Source organism: Miscanthus floridulus, chromosome 11 (assembly GCF_019320115.1).
Source record: "Miscanthus floridulus cultivar M001 chromosome 11, ASM1932011v1, whole genome shotgun sequence".
Taxonomy (NCBI): domain Eukaryota; kingdom Viridiplantae; phylum Streptophyta; class Magnoliopsida; order Poales; family Poaceae; genus Miscanthus; species Miscanthus floridulus.
Window position 1 is genome coordinate 49,465,484 of NC_089590.1, and position 22,073 is coordinate 49,487,556.

General features: G+C 43.2%; 1 protein-coding gene across 1 annotated transcript; it reads left to right on the forward strand.

Annotated features, from left to right (window-relative positions):
* Positions 1 to 836: 836 nt before the first annotated feature.
* Positions 837 to 12,997, forward strand: LOC136493519 (serine carboxypeptidase-like 7). The gene is made up of 14 exons (XM_066489621.1): positions 837 to 963; positions 1,059 to 1,281; positions 1,394 to 1,516; positions 1,594 to 1,696; positions 2,479 to 2,516; positions 2,947 to 3,048; positions 3,231 to 3,311; positions 10,927 to 11,067; positions 11,174 to 11,245; positions 11,353 to 11,471; positions 11,653 to 11,672; positions 12,151 to 12,244; positions 12,619 to 12,664; positions 12,814 to 12,997. Exons 1-14 carry the CDS (start codon positions 920 to 922, stop codon positions 12,895 to 12,897), a joined length of 1,290 nt encoding a protein of 429 aa, XP_066345718.1. The 5' UTR covers positions 837 to 919; the 3' UTR covers positions 12,898 to 12,997.
* Positions 12,998 to 22,073: the final 9,076 nt, after the last annotated feature.

Genomic DNA, 22,073 nt, shown 5'->3' on the forward strand with positions numbered 1-22,073 from the left:
TTTGCGACCCTGATCTTGCCCCATCTGGCTATGCTCCGACTGTGCTCCAAACACCTAGGTCTGCAGCCCTAATCTCGCCCCATCAGGCTACACTCTGACTGCGCTCCAACAACAACCTGGGTCTGTGACCCCGATCTCGCCTCATCCGGCTACGCTCCGACTGTGCTCCAAAAACAACCTAGATCTGCGACCCCGATCTTGCCCCATCAGGATCTATGAGCTCCGGCTCACCCGATCCCAAACTAACTAAACTAACTGCCTCACCCGATCCCACGGCGCGCATCAACACCAGGATCCACAAGCTCCATCTCACCCAATCTCTAAAGCGACTAAACACCATGGCTGCGCAACGACGCCTTGGTTGATAACTCCGCCTCAACTAAAAAACACGCACAACACGCCCGTTGGCAAACACCCCTAGCCGGTTCTGCCCGAACCACCGGCTTGGGGGCTACACCCACGGGTGCGCTCGCGCGCACCCACCAAACAAAAACAAAAACCTCGCCCGCTGGCAATACGAAAAACCCCCCGAGACGGTTCTGTCCAAACCGCCTGGGGGCTCAGGGGCTAAACCCGCGGGTGCGCTCGCGCGCACCCATCGCCAAGACAAAAAACCCCTAGACGATTCCGCCCGAATCGTCCGGGGGCTCGGGGACTCCTGTCGGGTTCATAAACTTGGGGTCCCTCGCGGACCGGCTTCTCCACAAAAGCTCGGCCCTAACAGACAGCACACAACTCATGGGCCGGCCCAAATACCTGAGCGACAGGGCGGAGGAGTGATCCAATCTCCGACCGGAAGGTCAGGCCAAGGAGGAACAGCGCCCGTTTTCCGACTCTGGCCCACCTCTCCAACCAGAGCGCTCGATTCAGTCGCCTCCAGCTCCCGGCGGCCGGCGGCAGCGGCCACGTCGTCACGCGCATGCGCGGGTTCGACGGGCCACTCCCGTTCTACCTCGAAACCGGGTAGGTGCCTGCCGCAGAGATCCCTGCAAACCGCGCAAGTTTTTCTTCTCACCGCCGGTGCGGGGGCGGGCTGGCGGCTGCGTATTGCTATGCAGGTACGTGGAGGTGGACGAGCAGCACGGCGTGCAGCTCTTCTACTACTTCGTGCGCTCGGAGAACGACCCCGACGAGGACCCGTTGCTGCTGTGGCTGTCCGGCGGCCCAGGCTGCTCCGGCATCTCCGGCCTTGCCTACGAGATAGGACCCTTACAATTTGATGCCCAGGGCTACAGAGGTGGATTCCCCACTCTGCTCTACCGACCTGAGACATGGACCAAGGTGCGTCCCTTCAGTTCGCCACAACAATGCCATTTCACGGAGCATATGCGCCTCAGCTCCTCTGAATCTTGGTTTCTTGGTTTGTGAACAATATAGTTGTGTGGTTTCGCAGGTGAGCAACATCATATTTGTGGATTCGCCTGTGGGGACTGGGTTCTCGTACGCCAAGACCAAGGAAGGGCTTCAGACCGGTGACACCAAAGCAGTGAAGCAGCTAGTCATTTTTCTCAGAAAGGTTAGAGCTGCGTTCTGCACAAATGAAAACACGCAACCTTCTGTATGTTCTGCTCTAAAGAGAATTGTTGTGTGCAGTGGCTCCAAGACCATCCCCGGTTCCTGTCGAACCCTCTTTATATTGCTGGAGATTCGTACAGTGGTCTCATCATTCCTACTCTTACATTAGAAATTGATAGAAGTAAGCTTCCCTCTGTACATCAGGGATTTTTATTTTACTTGGGTGCACATTTGATCTACAATGAGTGAATGGACAATACATTGAAGGCACACTATGGCAATTATTACTCTATGATAGAGTACCGAATCCACTCGCGTCGTAAAAGATGATGTCTCTCAATCAAAACCACAATGTTTGATTTAATTAGACATAGGGGGTGTTTGATTCTTTAGTCGCTTCTAAAATTTATGTCACATCAAATATTTAGATACTAATAAGGATCATTAAATATAGATTAATTATAAAACCAATTACATAGATGATAGATGGAGGCTAATTTGCGAGATGATTTTTTAAGCCTAAGTAATCTGTAATTAGTACATGTTTACTGTAGCACCACGTTGTCAAATCATGGACTAATTAGGCTTAAAAGATTTGTCTCGCAAATTAGTCACAAGTTGTGCAATTAGTTTCGTAATTAGTCTATATTTAATATTTCATACATATGTTAAACATTTGATGTGACGAGAATTTTAGGAGGGATTGCAGTAACCAAACAGTGCCATACTACCACCTACCACCCATTTGATTTAGACTTGCCATTTGATTTAGACTTACCATCTACCACTCAAAGTTTTGTGCTAATATAATATTATCCAGTGATGGTGATGGTAAAGAAGAATAGTCGTCCAGCTAGGCCCAGCCAGATAGATATATTTTGATGTCTACTAAACATCTGTAGCCATTTTATAAGTACACATGATGGAGCTGCTATTAACAGTAGACATGTTTACAACTTGCAGGCATAGAACTCGGTGAAAAGGCACTTTGCAGTCTCAAGGTCTCCTGAAATGTCTCTTATTTAATTAAGATATTTGGCCCCGAAGGTTACCTAGATTAGTAACATTGTCCATTTATATACTTTTGAAACGGTCTTTATTTTTAGTGAAAAATAGGGATCTGTTTCTTTCCTTCTGCTTTTTGTTCGGGAATAAGCCCATTCAGACGACCATAAACATAAAACGAAGTGTACATTAACGGATCAAGATTTATAAATGAACATACCAGTTTCGTGCATGTTGTACTGTGGGAATGTATTTACTTAACATTTAATTTGGATTTTGATTATAAAAAATCAACTAATCTACAAGAATAAGGAATCTCAAAGAATCAATAAGATATAAATAAAGAAGGTTAATTGTCAAGGCTGGGTTGGTTATAGAACATATGAAGTTATGAACAATTCGCTCCTTTTTTTTCCTTCGACTCAGGGGTACATTGCTGGCAACCCGTTGACTGACAAGCAGTTTGATACAGACGGCCAAATTCCATTTCTTCATGGCATGGGACTTGTATCAAATGAACTTTACGAGGTAATCATCCATCATCTCATGAAAGCTCACTTTCATACTATGGTCCTAGATTCTCTAAAGATAAACTTTAAGCTTATTCTGAACAAGTAACCACGCAGTTAAAATGCATGATTTTGTTAAAACAAAATTATCCTTATCATATATGTTTCACACATTAAAAATACAAATAATTTTACCCGCAGAACGCTAGGGAGAACTGTGGTGGAAAATATAGTCCTCCATTGAATGCTACGTGCGCAGAGGCTGTCCAAGCTATCAACAATGTGAGTACTCCTTAGATAGTTGTGTTGACAACCTAAATTGTTCATTTTGTAAAGTTGTCAAAAATATGGAACGGACTTCGCCATTGCATTTCTCTCGCTGAGACGGTCAAAAAACATATATGGAACGTCTAATTCGGAGTCCGGATGAAAGAGTTATGCCCCCGGAAAGATGCTCCGTTATCGGGAGTTCCGATCCAAGTCGGGACTTCCGACTGTCGAAAGTTCCGACAGGTGTCGGGACTTACGGGAAGCCTGAAAGAACCTGCTCGGGTGTCTGGGGTTATCCATAGGGGCGGATCTACAGGGGGGCTCCAGCCCCCCTACAGCTGGTGCATCAATGGAAATATGGGGAGGGTGAGGGAGAAGAAGAGGTGGAGGAAAGAAGAAAAATGGAGAGAGAGAGAGAGGAAGAAGAAGAGACCAGCCCCCCTTCAATCCTGTTCTGCATCCGCCACTGGTTATCCCCACGTCGGGAGTTTCGACAAAGGTCGGAAGTTTTGACTGTCGGGAGTTCCGACCCAAGTCGGGACTTCCGACAGACCTAACAAAAAACCCTGTTCGGATCTGGCCTTTTGGATTCCGATCCGAACTGTTCCAAACTCATGGAAAACTTAGAAAATAAGGCTTGGAGAGGTTTCCTACTGGGATAAGACCACCCCTCTATATATATGAGATGATCATGGCCGATTGAGTTCCCATCTATCCAATCGTCAAACATATCAATCTACTACCTCTACTCCAACCCTTTTACCCTCTTCTCCAACCCCATGCTGTTCATCCCTTGATTCGATGACCAAGGATGGCGCCCTAGACTTGCCAGCCGACCTAAGGTAACCCGACGATGTCCTTGCCCTGACAGGGTCCCTCCCGGGCGAGAGCTTCGACGGTTTCTTTGCTAGTTTGTCTGAAAACTAGCCGGTTTTTCGTCACGTAAGCTCGTTGATTATCCTTTGGTGGTTTGCTTGTAAACCTCTCTGTTCTTCACCATGAAAGAGTGAAATCCTCGCTGCGTTCTTCGGTCCATAGCGGCCCGGGCGTCCAAGGCCCTGCTGGTGTGTGATTCGGATCACTTCCGACGTCAATACACTTTTTGGCGACTCCACTGGGGAGGATTGGTTCGGCTATCTCTTATAGCCGGTCTCTCTGATCGAACCTTACTTCTCGCTGATCTATCTTCTCGTGCTCGCCATTACCATTGCATCTGGCCCAAAAGGCCGATCGCATCTAGTTTTGCCCCCTTGTGTTCTCGTTTGCTATTTTGCAACGTGTTGCACTTGCTATTGGAAAATTCAGGAAGGCGGTCAAGTTCTAAATCATGGAGTACCAAGGTGTTGCATCACAATATTACTACAATCACTCAGAGGTACAACTTGCAAATGCATCTTATGATCCCAATAGTTATTTTGCAAGTTCTATGAGCTCTCATGTTGGTGTTGCTAGCTGTAATGATACTGCATATCTTGCATCGGTTAGTACTTTTGATAATGCTTTTGCATGGTTTATATCTTTGTCCTGATGTACTATTGGTTCATGGTCTCAATTAGAGGAGCAATTCTATGAATACTTTGGAAAGACTAATGAGAAAAGGCCGATCGCAGTTGAGTCATCGACTAAAAGAGGATTGCTAGTGGGCATAAAAGAAAGAATCGATTCGGATGTAAGCAAGGGTTCAACTACAAAAGCTGAACAACACAATATCCCTTTCGAATCAATCACATCTCGAGAAACAAGTCTTGCTACAGAAAAGCATGAGAAACGCAAGAAAATAGCTAGACTTGATTTTTTAGGAGCTAAAGGGGTTGTACACTTATCTAGTGATTACCACATCATTGATGGAGATCAAGCCCCTACAAGCAAAAGAGGAGGGCTGCCTACCTGCTCAGAATCGGCTGAGCCGACTTTAAAGTCGGCTGAGTCGATTGCTTCCTACCGTGAGTCAGCTAGGCTGGCTTCCCAGTCAGCCAGGCCGACTACCTCTGCCACCTACCTTGAGTCAGCTAAGTCGACTTCCCAGTCGGCCAGGCCGACTGCCCCTGCTGCTTTGACTACTAGCGCCCAAGTCGGCCTAGCCGACTTCCTCTGTTCCTGCAGTTGTTGAGGTGCTTCTGGGTTATTTGACCCCTCTTACTGATTGGTTTCTGGAGATGAAGAGCAACATCATTAATGATATGCACCTCTCCAGACTAATCAACAAGGCATAAGGTACAAGTACTTTACCAAATTCCCAATCTGGTCATATTATTTCAATTGCTACATCTATTAGCGATATTCTTGCTAGTAGTTTTAAAAGACCGATTGAGGAAGGTACTTTACTTGTTGATGATAAAATAAATTCAGATTATATCAGCCAGCACATTGTTCCATATGGCAAGGCCGATAGTGGTAGTTCATCAAAGCTAAATTTTTTTAGATGAAGCTGCAAAGGTGTGTCCGAATGGATTGATAATAAAACTGATCCATTCGTTTGCCTAATTTTAAAGCCAACTCCACAAAAGAATCGGCTAAAGAAATCAAAGTACACCTTTGACTTTACTTTTTGTGATCATGTCTTTGATATCTTGCTTAAGAATAATTTTATTAGAATCATTGATCACAATGCTTTGCCATCTATTCAAAACTTAGAAGAGCTTACATATTGCAAATGGCATAACTCATCTGATCATAATACTTCTAATTGCAATATGTTTTGTCGAGTGATCCAATCAGCCATTGATAAAGGACGATTGAGATTTTCTGAAGCTCAACAAATGGACCAATTGGATTTAGTTGGTCTTGATGGCAAATAGGTTTCGAATCGGCTTGCATTAGCCGATTCACTCAAAGCTCAAAGCTTGAACACCTAAGAGAGAGATGTGGAGCCCTTAAGTGAAGACAAGGTTGTTGTTGATGAATTGCAAATAGAAGATATTCCAGAGGACAGCAAAGTTATAACAGTTCCAGAAGACGCTGGGGGCAGCTAAAATCTTTCCAACCAAAGCAAAAACCGATTGATCTTGTTGAGCAAGGGGAATCGGCTAAGGATCCTCCTTTGGAGCATGTCTGTCAAGATGGGGAGAAGGAGGATGCTTGTAAAGCTAATAGAGATAAAGGCCATGACAAACAAAGAAGTAGAAGGCCGAAGCTTAGCTTCAAGGAACTTCTAGCTAAATGTGAGAAGATAGGAGAAGCAAATGTCACCAATCGGCCAAAGAAAGTCCAATCATCAAAATTGCCTCCAAAGCGTAAGTCTCAAGAATGGAATCGGCAAGGAGATAGATCTCACGTAGCAGCAACATATTCTCCTTTTGAGTAGCCAATTCCCATGTCGTATGGACCACAACCCACATATTTTTATCCTTATTCATCTTGGGGCTGGTTTGATGAAGAGGCACATGTTCCACCATATTTTAGGCCAGAATATGTAGAGTATGCAGCTCCTAGACATTCAGAGAGATCATCATCTTGTAAAGATCGTTTTGATCAAAATCGGTCTGGAGCTCAACCAAAGAAGAAAGCGGTAAAGCAAGTTTACCGTGTGAAGTATGATGGCCGAAAGAAGAAGAGTTCAGATCTGAATTCAACTATTGAAAAGCCGATTACATTGCTAAAAAATCCGGCTATTGATCGCAAAGAAGTGGGGAAATCATCTATTGATATTCTAGGTTCCAAATCTGAACAAAAGAAAGTGGGAGTGCCCAAAATCAAGAGAGATTTGCCATTGTCCAAAACAGAAATAAAACCAATATGCTCAATCGGTTGACCAAAGTGGCAAGAAAACAAGCTACAAAAGCTTAGTGCAGAGAAGCTAAAAGAAAAAGGCTTGGCATGGGTTCCCAAAGCAAGTATTCAAGCTCAAAAGGATGATGTTCAAGCAAGTGGTGCAACCAAGATAAAGGAGAGAAGGAGATTCAATAAACAATTGCCAAGTTGGAGGTTTGCACCAAATCATCAAAATCATTGATCATGGCATTATCCATACTCTCTGCCTATGCCTTTGTGGAATTCATCCCCTGGTATGCATGGTTATCCCTTAGCTCATTATTTTGATCATTGGTATGGATCTTTATGTTATGGAGGGTTATCAAATTATTTTGCTTACCGATGATCAAGAGCTAAAATATTTATTTCGGTTATGTATACTCTTGTGGATGAATTCATATGGCCGATATTTTGATATCGCCCTTAGCATAAAAACATAGTCGATGAATGCTTGCAACCATTGTGCTGTTAGAAGAGCCCCCATGTAATTTACTTTGATGGCTTTTAGGCCTGAGGGGCATGATATATGCATTTTGATTTACTTCATGAATGTGACAATATGATTAATCGGCTTGCAAATAAGGCCAAGGTGTTGGCATAATCATTATTTCTTATAATGGTGCTGTTTGAGATATCAAGCCGATTAAAATTATATTTGCACCAACATTTGAGCCGAATGTGAAGTTTTCTTATTCGGCTTGGCCATATTGCAATCCATGGGGCATGACATGTTGAAGCCTTTGGTGATTCTTTGCTAGTGGTGCAGCAAGTTGCTGGTGAATTTCAATGTTTAGAGGGATCACTAAGAGCTTGTCTTAATCTTGCCTTGATATTATTGACTATTTTGCCTAATTTCGAACTTGGCATATTTTGAGGCATGAAAATCAAAAGGCCAACATGTTAACTCAACAAGTATCTGGCTATGACGTCGGTGGACATAATTTTCATATTCAAGAACAATCGATGAATGAAAAATTTAATTTTTCCCATGCAGGTACAGACCTAGTCGGCTCAGCCGACTCCCCCTCTGATCTGGCCAAGTTGGCTAGGCCGATTGCCCTAGTCAGCCAGGCCGACTCCACCAAGTCGTCTAAGCAGACTGCTCCAGTCGGCTCAGCCGACTCCCCTATGACCAGCTCGGTCAATTCGCCCGAAAAGCTACCAAATTGGCTCGACGCAACTTCCAGTGATGTTGGGGCCTATTTAGAAGATTGGAGGACTCCCTTGTTGAGTTATCTACGTAATCCAAGTGGCAAAATTGATAAAAGTGTTCGGTGGAGCACTTTCAAATATGTTGCATAATGATGAGCTCTATCGGAGAACCGCTGAAGACTTGCTGCTTAAGTCCTTGGGATCAAATCAGGCAAGAGTGGCTATGGGAGAAGTCCATGAAGGCATTTGTGGTATGCATCAATCAGTCCCGAAGATGAAGTGATTATTGCGTAGAGCTAGTTTCTATTGGCCTACTATGATGGCCGATTGTTTTTGTTACTACAAGGGTTGCGAAGAGTGCCAGAAGTTTAAAAATATTTAGCTTGTGCCTGCTGCTATGCTTCATCCTATCATCAAACCATAGCCTTTTTGTGGGTGGGGGCTAGACTTCATTAGCTAAATACATCCTCCATCTTCAAAGGGACACCGTTTTGTGTTTGTTGCTACGGATTACTCTGCAAAGTAGACCGAAGCAGTTCCTTTGAAGAATATGACACACAAGGAGGTGATTGAGTTTATCACTGAGCATATTATCCATAGATTCGGCATCCCTCAAACATTAACTATAGATCAAGGGACATCATTTGTGTCTAAGGAGGTAAGGGAATTTGCCAAATTATATAAGATTAAGTTGCTCAATTCATCTCCATACCATGATCAAGCTTATCAAAAAGAAGATTGAGGAAAATCCAAGGAGGTGGCATGAAGTTTTGTCTGAAGCTCTATGGGCACATCGCATTTTAAGGCATGGTGCCACAAAAGTTACTCCTTTTGAGTTGGTATATGGTCAAGAGGCCATGTTGCCCGTTGAAGTAAATTTAGATGCGTACAGACTTGCTAAACAAAATGATTTATCTACTATTATGTATCATGATTTGATGATGGATAATATCGATGAGGTGACTGATGTAAGACTAAAATCTCTCAAGGAAATAGAGAAAGACAAAGCTCAAGTTGCCAAGGCATACAACAAGAAAGTCAAGAGTAAATCATTCCAAGTGGGAGAATTAGTGTGGAAAACCATACTACCAATTGGATTGAAGAGCAATCAGTTTGGCAAGTGGTCACCAAATTAGGAGGGTCCTTACAAAGTGATCAAAGTCATATTCAAAAATTCTTATATGCTAAAGACATTGCAAGGTGAATGTCTCACAAGAGCAATAACAGGAGGTATTTGAAAAAGTACTTTCCAAGTGTTTGGCAAGAAGCCTAAGTGCTCTCCAAGCAATGGACGATATATGTATCGCCCTTAGAACAAAAAATGGCCGATGTATACATCGCCCTTAGTTACTGAAGCCGATGAGATGGGTATCGTCGTTGTTTGGTTTTGTTTTGACAGGTGTTTTCAGGTTCATGCATCATTCACCTGAAAACAGGGGGGCATATGTTGACAACCAAAATTGTCTATTTTTGTAAAGTTGTCAAAATGTGGAATGGACTTCACCATTGCGTTTCTCTCGCTGAGACGGTCAAAAAACATATATGGAACATCTAATTCGGAGTCCGGATAAAAGAGTTATGCCCCCCCGGAAAGATGTTCCATTGTCGGGAGTTCCGACCTAAGTCGGGACTTCCGACTGTCGGAAGTTCCGACAGGTGTCAGGAGTTCCGGGAAGCCTGAAGGAACCTGCTCGGGTGTCTGGGGTTATCCCCACGTCAGGAGTTCTAACAAAGGTAGGAAGTTTTGACTGTCGGGAGTTCCGACCCAAGTCGGGAGTTTCGACAGACCTAACAAAAAACCCTGTTCGGATCTGGCCTTTTGGATTCCGATCCGAACTGTTCCAAACTTGTGGAAAACTTGGAAAATAAGGCTTGAAGAGGTTTCCTACTGGGATAAGATCACCCCTCTATATATATGAGAGGATCATGGCCGATTGAGTTCCCGTCTATCCAATCGTCAATCAAATCAATCCACTACCTCTACTCCAACCCTTTTACCCTCTTCTCCAACCCCATACTGTTCATCCCTTGATTCGATGACCAAGGATGGCACCCTAGGCTTGCCGGCCGACCTAGGGCAACCTGACGACGTCCGTGCCCTGACGGGGTCCCTCCCGGGCGAGAGCTTCGACGATTTCTTTGCTAGTTTGCCTGAAAACTAGCCGGTTCTTCGTCACGTAAGCACATTGATTATCCTTTGGTGGTTTGCTTGTAAACCTCTCCGTTCTTCATCGCGAAAGAGTGACATCATCGCTGCGTTCTTTGGTCCGTAGCGGCCCGGGCGTCTAAGGCCCTGCTGGTGTGTGATTTGGATCACTTCCGACGTCAACAAGTTGATTCCATGTGTGTAACACAAAGCTCATTTATTTGGGAAATTAATCATGTGAAATGACATATTGGATATAATTCAAAAGCAGTCTTGTTATATATGATTTTAGTTATGCCTCCTGCAAACGTAGTATTACAAATAGTTATGTTGAAAATTACATGTCAGAGAAAAATTGATGTTAAAAATTACATGTTTTATTAACTATAGCCTGTGGTGGCCGGCTATGAAACAACAAAGCTTATGACACTAGCTTCTCACATATTTTCGATTAATCAGACATTTTAGTAGCCTATGCATCAATTGGGGCCATATATTGTGCTTATGTATCCCTGTATAATGGCCGGGCATGTGGCTCCCATGATTTACTGGTTTACTGCCTAAATAATGAAAATGCAGTGCACACGGGATATCAATAAGCAATACATCCTTGATCCTGCTTGCCCGGAAGATGATCTGTGGAGCCCCAAGACTGTAGCAGAGACAGATGGAATGAGTAGGGTGATGCTAGAGTCTGCACTGCTTGGTTCCAAATGTACAGTTGAGTTCCAAAGATCATATCCTTTAATTAATTCAATCCCCTTGTCCATTCATCATTAACAAGTCCTTGTCTGCTTATCTGACCCACACTTTCCTTTGGCCGCAGCAAGCTTTATACATTCTATCCTACACTTGGGGGAATGATGAAACAATTCAGGAGAGCCTTGGTGTCCGCAAGGTATTAGCAGTCTAGGGCGCACAGTATATACTTTTTTTTTTGAGAAACAAAGGGCACATTTTGCATTTAGTTTGGTTTTGACATTGGACATCTCTACATTATTCCAGGGGACAATTGGAGCGTGGAAACGAGCTAACCATGAATTGCTTTACAATTATGAAATCCAGAGTGTAGTGGGGTACCATTCAAGGCTAGCCACAAAAGGATACAAGGCGCTGATATACATGTAATTAACTCAGGAAAGCAGTGCCTTAAATTGCAAATTGTAGATTACTACATAGTCATGGAGGTTTCAATATCTGCAATGTTTGTTGGGCTAGCTAAGAAGTGGAAATTGTTTCTATATCTATTGACTTGCTTATCAAAGTATTTGGAATTACTGTTTGTGTAATTAATTTATCATGCAGCGGCGATCACGATGCCGGCATAACCGTTGGAGAGAATTCCTTATTTGACACTGGGAAAATGAGTCGTTCCTTTCTTGGCCCTGAAATTTTCTTCGTTCCCTATTTGACACTCACTTCAATTTTTGTTCCTAATTTGACACTGCCGTCAAATCCGTTAGCTAACGGTGTTAACTGGCCGTTAAAAAGACGTTTTTGCCCCTAGAAAAAAAACGGCGAAGCAAATTTGAGAGGAAAAAAACCTGCGCCCGCCTCTGATGCATGCGCCCAGCTAAAAAAAAGGCGCAGGTTTTTTTTTCCTCTCAAATTTGCTTCGCCGTTTTTTTTTCTAGGGGCAAAAACGTCTTTTTAACGGCCAGTTAACACCGTTAGCTAACGGATTTGACGGCAGTGTCAAATTAGGAACAAAAATTGAAGTGAGTGTCAAATAGGGAACGAAGAAAATTTCAGGGCCAAGAAAGGAACGACTTATTTTCCCAGTGTCAAATAAGGAATTCTCTCTAACCGTTGTTGGCACACAAGCATGGATTAGGTACCTCAACTTGACCATCGTAGATGATTGGCGACCATGGTACGTTGGTGGGCAAGTTGCTGGGTAAGGAGCATGCTTACACAAGATACCTCATTCCAAAATGTCACTATACTTGATCTGTTGGTTCTTGGTTGACAGCACCCTCGACAATTAAGCTGTTATATTCCTGTTGAATGTTTTCCTGTCAAATATATTTTTCTTCTGAAATTCTGTTATATATATGTCAACGTTGCTATTAGTTTATGACTCTGAAAGTTGTGAATGGGCCTGTTGAAAATCTGTTCTAAAGTACTACCACAATTTTCTCAAACAAATCTAACTGGTCGTGTAACTATCTTAAGCAAAAATTGTCCTACTTTCTAGCAGGTACATATTTATACATTAAATACTGCCTCTACTTTTATATTCCTCTAACTAGTTCATTTGTTTCTTCCTAGATTCACAAGGAGTTACGCGAGCGGCCTAACATATGCGACTGTGAAGGTAGTTAAGTTCTATAGGAAAATGTTTTGTTTTTTCCAAAACACAATTAATTAAATTAGGATACGATCTACTCTGAAGTTTGTAGTTATATATGGACTAGTACATTTTATATCACAATCTTGAAATAATCTTGAGTGTACATTTTGCAGGGTGCTGGACATGTTGCACCAATGTATAAGACCTCGGAGTGCCAAAAAATGTTTATAAGATGGATTTCAGGCGATCCTCTTTGATACATGTCTAGTAGACGATCCATCACTTATTTGAGTGGGTGTCATGCTGTACCTCAAAAGTCAAAATAATGAATATTTTTCATGTCATGTAATAAATGACTTCCAAAGACAGCTGGTTGACTTCAAAGTACTTAAGTTCCCCTGACTCCAAGAATCCCCTGTTCCCTGTATCATTCTCAACCTACGTGGCCTGCGCGCCCGACGGGCTCCTCGCATCGCTCCTCCCCTCGGGCGCCGCCGGCGTCGCGGGGCTGCCTGCCTCTTTCGCTACCGTCCCTCCCAGGCCGCGTCCAGGCTGAAGGTGGCCAAGCAGTTGGCGCTGCGCCTCCCCGGCGATGGGCAGACTGGTGCGGGCGCGCCGCCCGTTCCAACTCCAAGCATCTCGCCCGATTTATGCCGCAGAGGATCCTCGTGATTCCATCATAACCCCTCCCTCCCCCGAGTCCCAAGGACGGCGCGGCTAATTCCGCGGCAACGGCATCGCCGTGAACCTCGAGCAGGTGCCCATACCACACCGTGCATTTCTAACTGAACGCCCACAGCAGCACGGGCGTAAATGTGCCGGTGTCACGCTCCGCAAGGTCACGCCCCACACCATGCTGCCTTTTTTTTAGTTTTTAACACTTTTTTTAAACTGTTTCCAAATTTGACACTGTTTAATTTTTATTTTGAAAACTAACACTTTTGGCCGCGCCGCGCCTATTGCCATGACGCGGCCAAACCACGCTGACGCGCCATGCATGGCGGCGCGGTGGAGGTGGTGACGTGGCGACGACCCGGGCGCTGACCAGTGACGTGGCGGGCTCTGCCGCATCGTAGATCTTGGCGCGGCAGTGCTGCGCCACGCCGCACGGCGTGGCAAGGCCCAATAGAGGCCCGCGACGTGGCCTCCTCTTCCCTCTATCTCCATTCATTTCCTCTCTGTCACTCGACGCCGCCACGAGCCGCGAGCTGCGAGTCACGCCCGTCGACGCCAGCCACCCGTCGCCCCCTCCCTTGGTCCTCCACCGCCGGCCCCGCCTCCATCCACCACCGGCCATGTAACACCCGTGTTTTTGCATCATATTAAAAACTACTAAAAATTTAAACTTTTAAAATTTACAACAAATTAAAACCTTGACTATTTATTTCCCCCTAAAACCGTTTTAAATAAAATATATTTTTCTAAAAACCCTTGCATCAAAATCCACCATATGCATTTCCGTGCCTCTGTAGGGTCGAGAAGGCGGACTATAGGGGGTGAATAGTCATTTCTAAAACTTAATCGTGCCGGCTAACCGAAACAAATACGGAATTAAAACTATCGGTCTAGCCAAGACTATACCCCTCTATCTAAGTTGACAAGCACCTTATAAAGATCCTAAAAAGGCAACAAAGGTGCCGGGTAGCTAGTGCTCACCTATCTAATTCTAGCTTGCAAGGTCACACAAGCCTATACAACTAGTACTTCAAGCAAATCGGGAAGCACCTACACAATCTAGTAAGCAAAAGCACAAAGCCGCCTAAGCTCACTAGCAATGCTCAATAACAAGGCTACACAAGCTAAATTAGAGAGCGCAAAATACATAGCTACACAAACTAAGCAATGTGACTAACAAGGTTACTCAAACCAAATTAGTCACGCAAGAGCTACTTCTATGCTACACAAGAAAGAAGGTAACTCGCAAGCTACACAAGCTAACTAATTACAAGAGCAACTACACAAGTGCAATGTATATGAAAGTAATTACAAGCTTGTGTAAAGGAATGCAAACCAACGGGAAGACAAGGATGACACGGTGATTTTATCCCGAGGTTCACGTGCTTGCCAACACGCTAGTCCCCATTGTGTCGACCACTCACTTGGTGGTTCGGTGGCTAATTGGCATCACCCGCCAAGCCCGCACGTCGGGCACCGCAAGAACCTACCCACAAGTGAGGGTAGCTCAATGACACGCTCTACTAGAGTTGCTCTTCGCGATCCCCGCGGGGTGAGCAAAATCCCCCTCACAAATCCTCCTCTGGGACACCACACAATCTTCTCGCGTGCTTCAATGGAGTCATAGGCCACCGAGCCATCTAGGAGGTGGTAACCTCCAAGAGTAACAAGCACCACCGGCTTGCAACACGACCACCTAGTGCCACTCGATGCAATCGCACTAGAATCACTCACTAGCTCCTGATTCGCGATCTAGCAAGCACAAGTGAGTTGGAGGGCTCCCTAGCACTCTCAAGCATGGACACAAAGTCCCCTAAGGTGCTCTACCTCAGACATGATCGAGACACCCCTCTATTTATAGCCCAAAGGCAAAATAGAGCCTTTACACTTTTCTGCGCATCGATTAGACGCGCTACTCGTGCACACCGGACGCGTCTGGTGCAGCGACCGGGCACATCCGGTTGTTGCATATGGTCACTGCTCGCTCACCGTGTGTCCCTTTCAAATCAAATAGCCATTGGTGCCCAATGGCTCTCTCTGCGCACTCTGACAGACACAATCGGACGTGAGGCTAGAAAATGAACGGACACAGGCAAAGCAGCGTCAGGTCGAGTCTAGAGAGCTCCCAGAGCCGCTGAGGACCGACCGGACGTGTCAGGTCCTCCTAACCAGATGCTCCCCGCATCAGGTCACACACCACCATGTGTTTCACCTCCTCTGACCAGACACGGCGCTTCATAGAGTCCGGTCAAGCTGAAAAACCACATCGAGAGGTCCAATGCATGACTGGACGCGTCAGATCACCGCCGAATGGATACACACCAAAGCCTGGTCATTATTGCCTCAGCTGGTCACGTCAGGGCAGAATACCGAACACGTCCGATCACTACCGACTACTTGAGCCTGGGTAAATACCGGACACATCCAGTCCCTATGTCGGACGCGTCCGGTCACCCCGTGACCAGCGCTTTCAACTCCTTTCCTTTACCAACTTCTTCTCCTTTGCAAATGTGCCAACACCACCAAGTGTTCACCAACTTGTGCACGTGTGTTAACTTTTCACAAACATTTTCCAAAGGATTAGCCACTCAACTTGCCATGCCACTCAATCCTAGCAATGATGCAAAGTTAGATCACTCGAGTAGCACTAGATGACCGATATGCAAATAAATTTGCCCCACTTAATAGTGCGGCCATCTTTCCTAAACCCGGTCATGCACTTCTCTACACAACCTTTGACCGGTGAAATGAAATGCCCTACAAATATACCTTTGCCTTGCGCATTCCATTCCATCTCCTCCAATGTTGATGCAACACATGCACCAACCATATCACAAATTATATGATCCACTTCATATCATCACATGACCATATTGGTTCATCGATCTTGACTTCACTTGCTCTTCACCGTTGCCTCGGTCCATCGGCGCCAAGTCAACACACAACTTGCCCTTCACACTTGCAACTGGCCCATCGAGCCAAGCCTTGTCTTGATCTTCTCCACCTTGGTCACATGACTCAATGTCATGTCTCATATGCAATGAGCTCCTTCATCACATGTGTGAGCTTTACAACATTTGCAAACCATTTCACCTCCATGGCATATATTGTTCACACACGTGTACCTGTGGATTAATCACCTGTGTATTTCACTTTGAATACAATTAGTCCACCTAGGTTGTCACTTAATTACTAAAACCAAACAAGGACCTTTCAATCTCCCTCTTTTTGGTAATTGATGACAACTCTACAAAGATATGGAAATTAAGCTCTTTTGGATTCATGTTGCTTGCCCAAGCAATTTTACCATGTGTAAATGATTTTGGACAAGTACCACAAACCCAAATTGGTAGTATTAGCTCCCCCTACATATGTGCTAGAGTGTTTGGTTTGAAGCTCGCACTGATGCATAGATTGGAATTGTGGGAGAGTAATTACTACCAATGATGCTAAGGTGTAAAGAAATAAACCTTTGAAACATGATACCAATCAGAGTTACACTTGTAACACCATCCTTAGCACCATGGTTAGCTAGACATCACTTGGAAACAAAAATACTAGAAACCCCATGAGATCAACATTATAAGCAAGGTTCTAGTATTACTTGAAAGCATACCAAGTGTCTAGCTATTATCCTATGCATGCTAGTTTTCATTTCATCAATCAAGCATACATCACACAAGCTTGCATATTAAATTTAAAAACTTATGCAATGCAAGCAAGCACATGAATATGCACATATCAAATGCAAACAACCAAGTTCATGAGCTTGCTTCCCCTACTTGTGTGCTTCTCTTGTCCAAGAATTTGGACCCTTCTCCATTCTTCAATGTTGCTCCCTCTTTGTCCATGTCCAACTTCTACTTCTCCCCATGATGCATTAACATATCTTTGTTCCAACTTCTCCCCCTTTGTCATCAATTTCCATAAAAGGTGTGCTTCTTTTGATACAAAGGATTGCATTGGGGTAGATGGTTGACACTTGAATCTTGCATTTTTTATGGACACCACTTGTATAGCTCTTTAGACATCATGTGTAGGATCTTGTGACCTTGATACCAATTGTAGTGGGGCTCCTCCCCCTATGTCCAAACATGGGTCATAACACTTGAGAATCTTGAGCTTGTGTACCACTTATTGATGAGGGACACATTCTTCACTTGATGATCACTTAAAGTTGAGGATCACTTGTGGAACCACCATCTTGTATGAATGATACCATGTGTAGAAATGTGATACCACGTGTATGATTGATTTGTCAATAAAACCATTTCTTGAACATTTGCTATTATCATGAGTACCATTTGTAGGATATCACTTATGAGTTGGTCTAGACACCACTTGTGAATTCTTGATAAAATATTTGAGTCTAGATACCACTTGAACCAAACAAACTAGATATCCATTTGCATTGTTGTCTTGTGCTTGTACTGTTGTCACTATCATGAGCTTCTAATGTTGACTTGAACTAAATTGATTTGCCTAAGCTTCCAAGTCCGATTTGAACCAATGACAAGCTTCTTCACACCTCTTACAAGGGTTATCTTGCCAATGTTGTACTTGTCACTTGTTAGCAATCCAAATTAAATCAAGTGCTTGGGTTCACTAGCTCATGAACAAACTCATATGCTTACCCCTAGATCAACTAATCATTCAAGCAATAGCGGTAGGTTATGAATTTAAACGTTTCATTTGTTATGCATGATCCTAATAAGCGTGTACTATATGCACTTAACTGCATACTAGTAAGGGATGAAAATGATCATGCACATTACAATGATACCTTTGCTATCTTGGAGTAGAGGATAATCACATAGATTTCAATTCATTACTCCAATAGCAATGAAAAGTCCAATTTACAGCTTGGTGAAGACCAATCATCATAGATAGAGTCCATTCTTCACCCATATGATTTAAGAACCACTAATGATTAAGTGCACTTTCTTATTGTGGTTGTCTTGCTTCTTCATTTTATCTTTGCTTACATGAGAGCATCGATGTGAGAACACCACTTGAAATATCATGACTAGCTCTCTTTTGGGTGTTGCTTGCTTTTCTTGATCAACCCTTTTGATTGCTTTAACTAAGCATCTCAAATGTTCCTTGGGTCACCACTTCTATGTTAGCCTTCCAAGCACTACACTTGGTTTACCTACAAAAGGCTGCACGCCCTTACACTAGGGAGAAGTGACCTATCTCCAAAGAACCATTCTTGACACTCACTTGAAATATCTTGATTGATTGATCCAAGTGATGGACTTAACTTGATGTTTAACCTTGAATCCTTCTTTAAGTCCTTTTCTTTCCACTTGTTTAAGTCCTTTTCTTTCTATGAAATGATCTTCAACAAGCACTAGAACTTAAACTTCATCTTCATCTTAAGCTTGATCTTGATCTTCCAATTGAGTACCAAATGTGTGCCAAGTACACTCCACAATCAAATGGCCTTGTACTCATCACTTGTCATGCTTCTAGATCAATCCAAAACCAAGCTTAGGTACCTCATCCACTTATAAACATGTTTCCAACTTGAGGACCTTTCAATCAAAGTGACTCTAGACCAATCCAACATTTATCACTTTTCTGATAGATTATGTACCCTTCAAAGATGAATCCATAACTCCCAATGTATAGATCCAAATACCATGAAATTTGGTGGAGATGTGGTTAACTAAGTCATCTAGCATCTATAAAAATTTGGGCTTCATTTGACTTATAATTGCTACCAGATTTCAATTCTTCCACCACTGCTACATGCTGAAAACTGCTGCCCTATAGCTGACAAGATCTACTCCAAAACCAAAGCATTTCTTATCCAATTCTCATGAAATTGGTACATAAACTAATACCATAAGTCTAGAGCATTCATACCAAATTTCAAGCCAATCTAAATAGATTTGATCACTCAAACTCAGACTCGATCTCAGCTAACTCAGATTTTCAATTTAGGACATATTTCAATCACTCGAGCTATACTTCATCAAATGTGAATCAAACTTCAAACTAACTTGTTTGAATACTTTCACAAGACATATGTTCATTCAATCCACTTATTGAAGGTCATCTTATGAATTTATCCAACTCAAATCAATCCAAATTTGATTGCTAATCAATTAATCCATTTAATCATCTCATAGCAAGCAATATATGCATATTTATCTAAGTTCAACCAACTCATATGCACCCAAATGAATGAGCTCCACTAGAGATATACCTTGGTTAGCTCATGATCATCCAATTAGCAAGCTTCAACTCAAATTCTTGCAAGCCATCTGTTGGTATTTATTAACTTGCCACTTGTTTTAGTAGTCACCTAATGTATACCTACATCTCTTAACATTACTTACCAAGTTGTCATCCCTAGTGATGATGCTAGAAATGCTTGTCGGTACTACGTAACATTACTACTAGAATAATACTAAATAATTCTTTTTTAATTTATATGACTAGGAGGAATATATAGATATGAATGAAAAGGAATCTGCAAGCGCACATGTAATTATACCATTGTAGCACTTCACCCGAGAGTATTCCATGTATCGTTATTTATATTTTTACCACAGGGAAGGTCTAACATGGACAAGTATTGATAACTTATACTATTGATGGAGAAGTAAACCATAACCGATATTCTACTCATAACAGGGGTAAGTCATAGGATAAGATATATATATTATAAGTATTGATCAATGATAATGATAAACCACTCAGAGTACTCCTTTCTATGGCATTAGCATGGTCAGGTAGAATATTAGAGGAATAATTCCTAAGTCATTCTTAATTATAAGTCAAAGCATACATTGATTAGTGTAATTACACCTAATAGTCATTGCTAAGATCATCTTCATATCTACACATAAGGGATATTACTAAGGGAGAATAAGAACAAAGCTTGTCCCCCTTCATAACCAGATCCTACGTGCTACCTACATTGGGGAGTGGACTACAAAGGACTCAGTGGGAGTGTCATGTCCGCGATCTACCACATTACCCAGAATATAGGGTGTATCCGTAGGTAAACAATGTATAAGCACCACGCTTACACAATGTCGACCACCCACCCATGGATCCTTAGGGTGAGCGCTATACGAACATATGCATGAATATGATGATAATCCAACTATACTAGGTATATAATCAAAGTAGAGGATGGACATTATAACAAAGAACATGAATAAGATGAATACTAATATTGTCATAACAATTGTAGCAAGCATATAAAAAATGGAGATACAAAAGAGAGAGGGGGTACAAAGATTATACCGAACCACGCTCTTGACACGATCGGGAATCTAAGGGAAGCCTACTTCCCTCCTTCTAAACCGAGCCTAAGTAGCTATGCCCTAGAATTGATGGAGCTCTGAGGATGATTAGGGTTTGTCTTCTCAAATGACTTGATGCCTCAGGGGTGGTGGCAGGGGCTAGTATATATAGGCTGGAGCATCTATCGTGAGCCCTTGGATCAAACCAACTTAAAGAACGACATAGATGCAACCTAGGAGGCGGTGGAGAATCGACATAATAATGGAGGATGACATGTGGGCCATGGGGGGGGGGGCGGGTGGCCTGCAAGTGGGGCTGGCCAGCCCTACCTGGTAGCCCCTCAGGCTTCGTGTGGCAGAACCTCCTAAATTATAGGGCCCACATGCATCTATCACTGTCCAATGACCTTTGACAACTATGCATATGTTCCTGGTAACTTAAGAAGACTGTCGGGTGTCCTTGGGGAACCCCAAATCATCCATGATTTCTGAGCAGGATCACATTATAGAGTCATTGCAGTATTACAACATTTATTCAAATATCTACATCAGAGTAAAATAGCAGAAGTCTTACAATAACTTAGTTTACAAAACAATAGTTTCAAACCTTACAAACTAAGTTTGATAATTATTACAAAACGTAGTAGTGGAGTGGCATTATAACATAATACAAAACACACAATTAGACTGCCTTGCCCAAGGGCCACACATTTACTTATCGTCATCGCATTGAACAACAGTCATGTAGCACGGTCCAGAGCAGACCTGCTCATGAGCCTCACCTGCAACAAGGGTCAATGAACCCTGAGTACAAAAGTACTCAACAAGACTTAACTAAAATAAAATTGATAGAACTCAGGAATGCAGGCTCATGGATTCAAGGTATGGCGTTGGCAATAATCAAAGTTCTTTTGCGTAAAAGCTCTTTAACAAAATTCTTTATATCAACATTTAAAACTTCATAAAGATCATATACAAAGCTGACATGATCCGCATTGAGATCATGAAACTTCATATCCAACACCTTCTCAAACCATCCTCAAGTTCTAGTTATTAAACTACGATGATGAACAGAGAAGTGAGTCTCTATAACCGAGGAACAACGACGATTCGAACCAATTAAAACCCAGCTGGGAATTTCAGACCACATGACATATGCAGGTCCCCGATCTACATATACCAACCTACCCTCAGATCCTCTAAAACAAGAACAGGTCCGCGCCACCCGAGAATACAGTACTCCACCAATCCAGCCTATTGCCACGTGGGTACACGCTATTCCCGCCATCTCTCCACTCCCAGTGCGCGAGTAGCCATTCTCGTAATAGAATAGCCAAGTTAAGGCTTACCGGAGTATGTGGTTAGTACTACAAAGTCTCACCTCACACAGTTCAACAACGGACGGGCCTCAATTGACACAGGCGGAAAGAACCCGCTCACAAGACCTCCATGTCTTGTGGCTCCCATACACCGAGTCCGCCCGGTCTAGATTTATT